Here is a 12692-nt window from a genome sequence, read left to right on the forward strand (position 1 = left end):
AAAACACCCTTAACGATAAAATAATACATCGTTCAAATGGTATTAATTAGAGTTTTAGTATTTCTATTTCCCCTAAAAAATTGACATTCTGGTTCTAATCATAGTCGTTTAGAACTTCTGTAACGTAGGCACTTTGTTGTTTGTGTGTTTGATTGATACACTTGTCAATTCAAACATTTGATCATAATACTTCGTATCTTGAATATCACAAAGTCTTATATGTGGTTGACCATACAGTGTGGCAGAGATTATTTCGTAATGTAATAGGGGTTACTTCGTCAGTGTTATTGGGTTACTCGATTAGTGTTACAGGGGTTATTAAGACAGTATTACAGCCTTTATAGGGGTTACTTGGTCAGTGTTACATATATTACTTTGTTCTTTTATAAGTGGCCACACAGTGTGGCTAGCCACACAAGACAGGCTGCTTTAATAATGTATTAAAATTGTCCAAAATTGATGAATTGAAAATATAGATTGACAAAAGATACTAACGTACACTTGTTTTTACATGCTAGTAAAAATATACAATGAAATGGGAGACATTTATATCATAATAAAATAAACCCAATATCTTAAACTATTTTTCAATACAAGGAATATATCTCGTATATCTAAGAGTGAAGGACAATTCAAGTAGTTACAACTTTCCTCTCAATTGTAGAGGATCCTGTCATTCCGGGATCGATTTTCATCATTCGTCTTATGACTCTCTATTCCCTCTATCATACACCTTTGTAGCTCTCTATAAAAAAAATAATTTTTCCGTACGTTTTTATTGTAGTGTACACAATGCAAAAGCCAGATTATCATAAATGGAGAGAGGGACTGATTTGGGCAAACCTACTTTACATATTTCCCTAAAGATTTATTTTCATGGTGTAAAAATCGAAATTTCCCTGTTTTTAAGGGATATGATCCTACTGTCACAATATTTTTATAACTTAGTTTGGTGGCTACAATATTTAGATTTCCAAGATGTTACACAGTTTAGTTCGTGCGTAGAATTTACCATCGACGTGCTCACATTGATGTTATTTGGGATTTTATGTGTTGAAAAAAATTGCTACCCAATCACATTTTATGTCACTTATATTAAAATTTATGTGAGGTGACAATTATCTAGCTTGATCGATGTGATAGCCTTTGAAATTGTAGCACATCACTTCTCCTATTCCACTCTTTCTGTGCTAAAAAAATTCTCATTTTTTTAAAATTTAATTTTTATTTTTGACATTTAATTTATTTTTAATTATTTAAATTTATTAGAAGGAATTGTTTAAGTATTTAATGGAATATACGTTTTTTCCTAGAAAGAAGATATCCAGTGCAAAAGACTGTAAATAAAGCCCTCTCCCCCATAAAATTAGGGTTTTGAATATTATAGCTTAAGTCAGCATTACCCCTTTAGGTCATGCATTGAAATGGTACGGAATTGCAGAAATAGTTCAGTAATTTCACTGCAAAATACCCCTTTTGGTTGAAAATTATATTCGTGTAATCCATTTTGGAACGTCTAAAAACAGAATAATAATTGTAAGAATGATTTTAAGTTATTAAGGCCATGATTTTTTTTTTTTTTTTTTTTTTTTTGAGGAAATTATATATCAAGGCTATGATTGGTTCAACTTTTTAAAAATTATTTTAGAAAACATAGTTACATGTAATATTTAAATTAATATAAGTCAGTTCGAATTAACTACAATAAGAAGGTCCGATAAAATAGTATAAGCTTATATAAATTTAGTTATATCCAATTGAATCTTTTGATTCATTAATTAGTTAAGAGTGTTAATTAGTTAAGAGTGTTAAGACATTGCCAGGCCAGCTTCTAAATTATATGTCTAATAATGTATGACATACTCTGTAATTAATTTCTATTGCCTCTTGTAGTCTTGGGTGACAGGGTGAAGCTTTTATACGACGTACTTACTTGATACAACATTGGAGTTCATGTCGTAAAATCTTACAAGTTACAACCTTATAAAATGCATAATATCATGTCTAAGAAATGTACAACCATATATAATGCATAATCTTCCTAAGACACTTTCCAGTCTTGTAAATCTTACTCTTTCCTGAGTCCTAACCAAACTACTTTGTATAACTCTAAATAAGTTGGTTTACTTATATACTATTCTATGTGTATTCAAACCTACCAATGCAAAATTCGCAATGTGTAATGAAATACGCCGAAAATGATTTACAAGTACCTTTTATCTATATATCTTCTTAAATTTTTACTGACTCCATTCATGTGTTAGTTGTGTATGTTTAATTGTTGGAGTGGATTATTTAGGTGTCTATGTATACTCTATAGTAATGTGTACAAACCCTATGAGTTAATAAACATTCAATTACAAATTTAAACCCAAAAATACAGGATTCCTTATTCATCAAGTACTCGGTACAATATATTAATGCAGGCTTCCTCTCTCAAGTACAACAAAAATATATACTACGCATAAAGGACTCTATTATACGTAAATGCTCTATATGTTCAAATCAGAAACTTTGTAAGAAATGATGTAAAATCCATATTTTATATTATAATTTATAAAATTATTAGTAAATAATTCATATCTCAACACTTTCAAACTTCGTTTTTTTGTCCTGTGTTTGATAGTCTTCCGTAGCTAGACCCTATTTTCAACCATATAACTAAAGAATATAATTTATATAAATGTCCATATATTTTCAAGTATAAGCTAAATAGGTGAGTTTTTCTGCTTGCATATATAGTACAGTGATTCACTACTACTATACTATGTGTAAATTTAAACAAAGATTTTAATTTTATATAATGTGTTACTCATATTATTTGTATAATTTTTTTTATTTTTTATTTTTATTTATTTATTTATTTATTTTTTTGAGTAAATTTTAGCTGAACATATCCAAACTTCTTGAACCTAAAACTTAAATTTAACGCACCCAAAGTTCATTCAAACCAGATTAGTGCGAGTAGAAAAGTTTAACTTAGACCAATCTTTACAAAATTCAAACCATAAGGTACACCTTATTTCAAGTAAAGATAACATAACTAATTAACATTCGCAATATAAGCTAATGCAAATTTATGTCAGCAGATCAACTACTGATTGTTAAACAAGGCTCAATCATCTATTCAAAGCTTTGTACTCACAAAAACATCATGTTTTGTTCGTATTCATGGAGCACTAGTTTTGATGTATTCTCAAACCAGTTAGGGTTGTTACTTGTTAGGGATCGCAGATCTATGAGAATATTTGTACATTTAATGTTAGTAGATAATAGATGCATGACCCAACAAACTTAACTATTTTAATTTAGTTCTTTTTTCTTTGGTGCAACTCTTTATTTCTTTTTTGCTAAACTAAATAATTAATAAGGCTATAGATGGCCCACTAATGCCACTAGTAAAGAATTATAATGAACTAATAAGGCTTTACTCTTTCTTTCAATTCATTTGATTTATGTTATAAAAATGTTTAAAAAAAAAAAATTTGTTGCACACTTTTGTTATAAGCAACTAGGTTATCCAACTGTCTAAGAACTACCTATTTCCTTATGATTTGATTTTTCTTGTTTTGAATACACTCATTATAGGAGTACATGCTTGATTTTGGCTTGGCTTACACCCTTTTAAATCTTCTACATTATTATCCGGATGAAAAATGCTATACATGCTTGCTCCGAACATTAAAAAGTAGTTCAATATAAGGACTCTGTGAAAAATAACTAAGGAGAACAGAGTCACAAAATAACTTATACTCGTAAGTTATTAAGTGATTGAAAATAAATTAAGGAAGAACAGAGTCATAAAACAAGTGATAATAAAGTAACAATGACAAATAAGAAAGGATACAAACTGAGTATTTTTTTAATTTTTATTATACTACTTTCCAATTATTTTAATATTCACCTGAAATTTAGTATAAACAAAACGATGATAGTGATTGATTAAAGATTTTCGCTGATTGATGTCCAACTAAACCATTAAGCAATATTGTTTTTAAAAATTTAATTGTAATTAAGTCATAGGAATCCCCTAGAATTATAAATAAAAAAAATTAAACAAATTAAAAAAAAATAAAAAATAAAAAATAAAGAGAGAGAGAGAGAGAGAGAGAGAGAGAGAGAGAGAGAGAGAGAGAGAGAGAGAGAGAATTTTTAATCAAATAATATGAATTGAGTTCACTCCAAGACATCAAAAAACTAAATTTCATAGAACTTCAATTCAATCTCATCCATTGAGAAAACAAGCTCTATACACAATTAATCATATCCTTACACTCCAAACACACATGAAACCATACACTCTTAAATAGAGTCATTAATCATTCCATTCCATCTGATGCAAATGAACCCTAAAATAATGAATCAACAAAAGATTTATACATATAGTTTAGAAAAATACTAAACCATACATACCTTAATCAATATATCCTCCTTGGTTGTATGTCCTGTCCATGAATGCACAATTATGGCCTTGGACTTGATTGTACTCAGAATTCACAACCATTGTACCCTCCATTGTAGTAGATATCGCCCCAAATTGCCCTAAATCCATGGAAAATGCCCTAGCTAGAGCTTCATCTTGAGATTCATCAATCGACGATGAGCCCGTGGTGGCCAAGAATTTCTCAATGATACCCACAGAAGCCATATGATCTTCTAATGGTTGTTGTTGGTTTACTTCATTAACCCTCATAACATTATCTAGAGAATTAGGGTTTTCCTCCATTTCTAAAGGGTAATCTTTATTATTTTTATTATTAGTATTATTCTTGATTAATAGCTTCTCTTTTGTCCTCTCTCTTGCCCTAGCTCTTGCTTCCTTCCTTTTCTCATTAATTTTAAACATTCCCCCCTTATTATTATTGTTGTTATAATTCATTATTTCTTCAGACAATTTCTCTTTGTTATTACTACAATCACCTTGAATCATTTCTTCTAAAGGAGAAGAAGGTAAGATACTAGTGCAACTCTTGTCGGAAAGATCCTTAATAGCCGCCTTAGATTTGTTAAACAACCACTCAATCGTCTTGCTCGCCTTGTCGAATCCCAACATATCTTGTAGATCAAAGAACTTCCTTGCTATTTGGAGAGACAACCTCATCCTCCGGTCCCTCGGCCCATGAGCGGTATGTATCTTGCTATGCCTATCTTTCTTCCCTGTCCTCCTTTTTGATGATCCTCCTACACGGTCTTGCTTCTTCTTCTTCATCCCTTTCTTTGATGCCGCCTTCTCACCGGGATTATTACTCCCTCCAATGTGTTGATCTACGTTGGTAGTTTCATCGATCGTAGTCGATACTAGTGGCTGTGGTGGTGGCGGTGGTGGGGGAGTGTTGTAGGGCAAAATGGTGTCTAAAAAGAGCTCATCATCATCAAGCAAGTGACTAGGAAAGTTATTAAAGAGATGATCATCAAAAGGGTGGTGATGGGTATTACTTTGATAAATAGGAAGAATACTATTTGCATTGTAATTTGAATCAAACATGGTTACATTTATTTGTCTTTTGATGTTGAAACTATGATAATAATTAATTTACTACTCCTAGTAGTAAAAAAAAAAAAAAGGTTAGGGTTCTTAGGGTGGGAGGGAGGGAGAAAGATCTAGATGTTTGTTGAATATAGCTGTTGATAATGGGTAGCACATAACTATTAAAGGAGTTATTTAATTAACTTTTTAACATGTACGACAAATTTATGATAAGGTGGGGCAAAAAAAATTAATACTCTCTTTGTTTCAATTTACTTGTCCTATTTTTCACCATTTCTATATCTGAAGTGTATTAATTTACTTGCTTGCTACATTTGTATTTTAAGAATTTTTTTTTCTCTTAACAACTGCTTAAGGATATATATTAATACTTATTCAATTTTTCATACTACAATTTCAATTACATAAAATCATGTGCAAATAACAATAGGATGAGTGCAGATGATAATACCAGATAAACAATGTATGATTGATTGATTGAGGAAGGATTAGCAAGTTTTGAAAACCAACTCAACCAAAAGCAATAGTTGGAATCTTAATGATTGATTTTATATTCTATCAGTAAGATAATAATAATCTAAATCGATATATTTTCCTGAATAATCTTGCACCGTACCGTAAGTAATATAAATTGAGATAGACGGAATATTTTCAAATTTCGTTTTAAGAAGAAAAAGGAAAAGAAAATTACTCATAAGTGTGTAAGAATTGAATCAGCCCAAATTTAGGGCAAAAGATGAAGAACAACACAGGAACATGGACCAAAGCAAGAAACAGCAGTAGGTAGTGTGACATTTCACGTGGTACTAGATTGATTGAAGTAACACTTCTCTCAGAAGAGAGAGAAAAATGCAAGGTTAAATAAGAATTGAAGTTAGTGAGTGATATAATAAATGCCAAGAAGACTAATCTAAGCTAGTATGTAGTACACACACTAAAAAAAAATAGGGATGTTCACGTTTGTTGTTAGAGATAAAGCATAAATGGAGCATATTGAATATAGCATAGTAGAATACCTAGGGATAAAACTATAGAAGGGAAAAGATATAGTGAAGGACAATTATTTCAGTTGGCTTTTAGGGGGTTAAATTAGTTTTATTTTTTTAGCATCGATTTTAAAACCCTACTTTTATGACCATTGGTACAAAAGGAATGGCTGTTCTTGACCATGGGGAGACAACTTTGTCCATTTCCTATTTTTATTATTGCTATTGTTGAATTGCCCTCACTCTTTCTTTTTCTTGCTTTTTATTGATTATGACTTGTGTTTGCATTTGTTGGATTTCCTCTCCAAGATTTTAAGGTGATTAGGGATAACATTAAGTTGAGTTTCGATTTATTTTGAATTTATTTATTAATCACAAAGTCTTATATGTAGCTTGCCACACGGAGTGGCCTTCCATTATGAGGGTTACTTCGTTAGTGGCTTAGTGCTATAGGGGTTACTCGTTCAGTTTTACAGGGGTTATTTCGTCAGTGTTATAGAAGTTACTTTGTCTCTATTACAAGGGGTTACCGGGTCAGTGTTAAAGGAGTTACTTTGTTATTTAACAAGAGGTCACATGGTGTGGCCAGCCGCACACAAGACGCACTATTTGTTAATTGATCTTATTAGAACATAATTATTTTGTACAGTACTACACATATAGTATTGAATTTATTTTTTCTATATTTGTGAATATAACTGATTTATTGGTGTTTATATTTTATATTTACTCCCTCTATCTCATAATATATTGCCTATTATACAAGTTTTATTATAGTACAATGTAAAATTTTAACTTTGACATAAAATTCTCAAATATTGTTTAATTTGTCTCAATGTGTAATTTTATAATCTTAATTTTTTATAATTTTAATATTTATTTAATTTATATATATGTACTAAAGATAGTCAAATGATTGAAACCATGTAAAATGGATTTCAAAAAAAAAAAAAAAAAAAAAAAAAACATGTAAAATGAAATGGTTAGACATTGGATGACTGGAATGCATGGAGGAAGTAACTTTCTTAAACTTATTTTGCCAAATTTATCTTATTTCAACTTATCTAAACTTTTTTTTTTCTGAAGTAAATCAAAATAAGCTAAGGATTAGATAACACACCCTTATAATTCCAAGGACAGACAGTTCTTGCTCGTAGGAGAGTGATCAAGAGAAAGGTGGGAAATAGATCAAGATAAAGTTCAATACATTAGATGAAATAAGTTTGTGATACTTTCTCTCTTCTGTTACTTGTTCATCATCTTCTTTTCTCTTTATCTCGTGAGGGTTGACAATCTTATGTGTTATTAGTCCCACACTAGCCAAGCAACATAGCCATTATCAATGCACTTGGATCTAATTGCATGCCCACTTTAAGTTTTAAACCTTTAAACTTAATTTGATTGACAAGACAAACCACCAATATGAGAATATTTTTCAAGTAATCGATCAGCAAGGCTTTCGTAGACTATAAACATTGCAAAGATGCATTATAAATAAAGTAGTCATCATAAATTATTAACTTAACGACGAGTCTGTTTGGTCGATTCGATTCAGATAGGGTCAAATTGTGTCAAGTGATTTCAAGTAATGTAGAGTTAGAGTTCGAGTCTGATATATTTCAAGTTGGGTACTTGGCTATGAGTTATTAGTTTTAACAAGCTAAGGGCCTGTTCTTCACTTCAGCTTAATTTCAGTTCAGTTTGTTCAAATCAGCTCCAATCAGTTCAGTCCAGTTCAGCTTCTAATTTCCTTCTCTCCTAAAATATTCATTTCAGCTCTATTCAGTTCACTTCAATAAGTTCAATTAGCTCCAATCAGTTTAGTTTAGTTTAGTTCAGCTCAGTTCAGTAATTGTGAACAGGCCCTAAGTTTACTTATTACATATGTTGGGTTTAAGGTGATTTGAGATAGTTGTTTTAACATTGTTTTGATAAATTTAGAAAAATTTCACTTTTGCTACCACTGATCAATGACCCTTATTTCACTTTTACTACCCATTTAAAATTTTACTTTATTTTGCTACCATCTAAAATCACATAATTTAAATTTCACTACCATTCAGCGGAATCTATTAGGGTTCCATTAAGTTTATTCAAAAAATAAATTAAAATTATTTTTTTTAAAATAAAAATCCAGCCACCCTCCAACTTCCTAGCCCCCTCCCGTCAGCCACCCTCCCCCTACGGGCGGCCGGTGTCCAAAGCTTTATTCGGCCGCCGATCCCACTGCACCCCATTCCCTTTCTCCCACCTACACAGCCCAACCTCCTCCCTTTTCCCCTTCTTGCTGCCATTTCCTTGCTTCTAATTCTCTCTCCAAAACCCTAATTTCTTCCAATTTTAATCACCAATTTGAGAAATCTCTCCTTATTTACCCCCCAATCTCTCCATTTTCTCACTCTCAAATGCTACAGTAGTAAGAATTTTGATAGTAATAGTCGTAAAATGGCGTCAAATTTCTCTACTCGTGCTTTTGCTCAGCAATTGAAGATTCCTGGGGTCCGGGCAGCAAGAAGGGGAAAAGGAAAGCGGTTGGCTGCGTAGGTGGGGGAAAGGGAAGGGGGTGGGGTCGTCGTCCAAAGATTTAGGCGCCGTCCGCCGGCATGGGGAGGGGTGGCTGATGGGGAGGGGGTTGGGATATTTTAAGTTACTAATTTTTTTTTTAATTTTTTGGTGGCTAATGGGAGGCAATTAGGGTGATTGAGGAGGGAACGGTGGGCGGAAGGTGACAGTTAGAGTGGCTGAATCTCACTAACAAAAAATAATAACGGAAAGTGTTAAAGGGTAGTAAATTTATATTATGTGATTTTAGGTGGTATAGCAAAATGAAATAGAATTTTAGATGGGTAGAAAAAGTGAAATAGAAGTGTTTGAGTGGCAGCAAAAGTGAAAATTTTCATAAATTTATCTATTGGATGACTATATTGTAACTCATTTGAATTTAGGTCTTGTGCTCACATTATTATAACTCTTATTTTAAGAAGGGATTTTTTTTAATTTTTTTTAAATTTTGAAAAACTACCTTATAAAAAATATCATAAGAAAAACTACCTTATAAAACACTCTTCCGTTAAATATTTTAAGTTGCTACCCATGTCAAATTTAACGATGAAAGGGAATAAGGGATCTATTTGGAAACTGAGCTAGAAAAAGGGGCAAAGAGAGTGGATAATGAATTATTGGATTAGTATACGTCTCTTATTCAATGCAAGAAAGCACAAGGTAACTTTTTACGATATTTAGTACGTGGTTTATAAAGCAGCTTCTTACAACATTTTTTTATAAGGTAGTTTTTCACAAAATCTAAAATGTATAAGGTTGTTTTTCAACAAAGAAATTTTTTAAGAATAATGAGTTTAGGTAAGTTAAAAAAAAAAGTTCTAGATTATCTCTAATAAGGGTTAATACGTGCTAATCATCTTCAATTTACAACTAAAATATAATAAAAGGTCTATTTGATTCCCAAAATCATTAAGTTTAGATAAATAAAAATTAGGTGTATAGAAAACACTCTTATTTTTTACTTTCTTTGTTTTAACTTAGTTACAACACTTCTACTTTCACAGCATGTCAAACCACAATTTCAATCATTAATATCTCTAAAAACCAGCTTGCATAAATGACAAAAAGTTAATATTGAAAATATGCAGTTAGACAAATTTAAAGAAGATCCCACATTAATATATAAATATATAAATATATATATATATATATATATATATAACGGAGGATGTATAATTTAGATTAATATTATCTGGACTTTTAATCATAACTTGATTTGGTTTACTTGTGTTTATTTTAATTAAACTTTTTAATTTTGTTAATCAAAGCTTATTTCAACTCATCTAAATTGCTTTTTTTTTCCTAAATTTATTCAAAATAAGTTAAGGGTAATAATTCTAAGGATTCAATATCCTCAGCTCACTCATTGGAGAAAGATCAAGAGATCGAAAATACAATAGTTATACGATGCTTTCATGCTCATTATTTCCATCCTTTTCTATCTGTATCTCATGAAGGTTGACAAACTTGTGTAGTCCCACACTAGCCAAGCAACATAACTACATAAGCAACATAGCCATTATCAATGCAGCCAAGATTTATTGCTTCTAATTGGCCACTTTAAAGTTCAAAACTGACAAGACTAACCACCAATATTGACTATAAAAAAAAAACCCCAACAATATGAGAATATTTTTGTAAGTAATCAATGAGACTTGTAGACTATAGTAAGCTCAACAAACATAGGTAGAAGTAGAAATAAGTCAATTTAGTAATTTACTACTACATAGGGCCACTCCAATAATATTAAGGGCATGTTCTCTTCAGCTTAAGTTTAGTTCAGTTCCTAATTTCCCCCTCTCATAAAATATTCACTTCAGTTCAGTCAGTCAGAACAGGCCCTAAGTATCTAAATTAATCTGAAATACTTCGTAATATATGATGTGCTCTTTTCAAGTGAACCCTATATGATTACTTCTAATTACACCTAATTTTCCATTATTCTCATGTTATATATACATTTGATTACACTTGATTAGTCCTGATTATTAGACATGTTGATTTGTCCAGAAACATTGTTGAGAAATATGCCTTGAATCGGCGACCGATAAGTACATGACCATGTAATCCATTGTACACGATCATGTAGTCAGTGTTATTATGTACTCTTCAATATAGACGGCCATGTGGTTCATGGTACATGGTCATGTAGTTCAGCTACTACAAGACATGTCACACGGTCGTGTGGGTCAAGGTACACAGTCTAGTGGTTTTGGTTCGTGTGGTCATTAATTGGGCTATGGCCCAAATTAGTTTCGTTTTGGAGAGTTTTATATGTACCCCTAAGGTTATTTCTTAGCCTTGTAATCATAAGTTGAGTGGTTATTTAGAAAAATGAGAGTCTTTTGTCTATTTCTCATTTGTGAGATCTAAGAGAGATAACATTAGAAATCTGAGAGACAATCAATCTGTTATCTGTGATTGGTCTCAAATCTGTTCTGAATCTGTAATCTGTATTCCCCAAGATCAATACAACTATTACTCTCGCTTGCCCGTGGACGTAGCCAACACACTGTTGGTGAGCCACGTAAATCTGTGTGTGTTCTTTATTTATTTTGCATTCATTAACTTGTTCTTTCTCACATCCGTTATAACAAGTAGTATCAAGAGCCAAGGTTCGATTTGAGTAGGAGAGATGTCTGGGATGAATGTGACAATTGATAAATTCACGGGGAGGAATAATTTTAGTTTGTAGCAGATCAAGATGCGGGCTTTGTTGAAGCAACAAGGGCTATGGGCACCATTGGCAAAGCAGTCATCGGGTTCAGATGCTGCTAAGACACCATTGAAAAAGAAGTCATCGAGTCCAGTTACCGCTTAGATGAAATCTTGGAGGAGAAGGCACACTTAATAATCATGTTGTGTCTGGCAGATGTTGTTATCACCGAGGTCGTGGAAGAGGAAATTAAACCGCATCGGGTCTGTGGTTGAAGTTGGAGAGTCTATACATGACGAAGTCTTTAACCAACAAGTTGCTATTAAAGCAATGTCTGTTCGGTCTGCAAATGTCTGAAGGTACATCCCTTAGAGAACACTTAGATCAATTGAATACGATTTTGTTAGAATTGCATTAAATTGATGTTAAGGTTGAGGATAAGGATGTTGCCTTAATTTTGTCAGTATCTTTGCCAGTGTCATATGAGAATTTTGTGCAGTCTTGTATTATTGATTGGTAAAGAGACAATGTCTCTAGAGGAAGTTAGATATGCTCTCCATACTAGAGAGTTGCACCACAAGACGTCTGGCCTGGCACAGGTACAGATGATCAAGATGTTGGATTAGTAGCTAGTGAAGGTAATGGACAGGGGAATACGAGGAGAAAATCCAAGAAATCGTATTCTAGGGGTCCTAAACCTAGTGATATTTGTAATTACTGTAAGGAGAAGGTACATTGGAAATCTGAATGTCCCAAGAAGATGAGACAACAAAAAAATTTTGAGTCTGCAGATATTGCAGATGGAGACACCCATTATAAAGAGGATTATGTCCTAATTGCTGATGAACGTGCGCATCAATCTGATGTGTGGGCTCTAGTGTGTTCACTTAGGGAGTGGTTTATGAACTACAAGCAGGTTGATGGATGTAACACCCCAAAATCTCCTTCTACGGAAATACCTGTATAATACGTATTATACCGTAGAGATAGGTTTAGGCGT

At 32.2% G+C, this 12692-nt stretch overlaps 1 protein-coding gene across 1 annotated transcript; it reads right to left on the reverse strand.

Annotated features, from left to right (window-relative positions):
- Positions 1 to 4414: 4414 nt before the first annotated feature.
- On the reverse strand, positions 4415 to 5523 carry LOC145600421 (uncharacterized). The gene has a single exon (XM_081656320.1). It carries the CDS (start codon positions 5483 to 5485, stop codon positions 4415 to 4417), a length of 1071 nt encoding a protein of 356 aa, XP_081512446.1. The 5' UTR covers positions 5486 to 5523.
- Positions 5524 to 12692: the final 7169 nt, after the last annotated feature.

Source organism: Chenopodium album, chromosome 21, assembly GCF_948465745.1.
Source record: "Chenopodium album chromosome 21, dcCheAlbu1.1, whole genome shotgun sequence".
Taxonomy (NCBI): domain Eukaryota; kingdom Viridiplantae; phylum Streptophyta; class Magnoliopsida; order Caryophyllales; family Amaranthaceae; genus Chenopodium; species Chenopodium album.

Bases quoted from the DNA above. Each gene is read 5' to 3' on its own strand.
- LOC145600421 (XM_081656320.1), bottom strand. From the start codon at position 5,485: ATGTTTGATTCAAATTACAATGCAAATAGTATTCTTCCTATTTATCAA.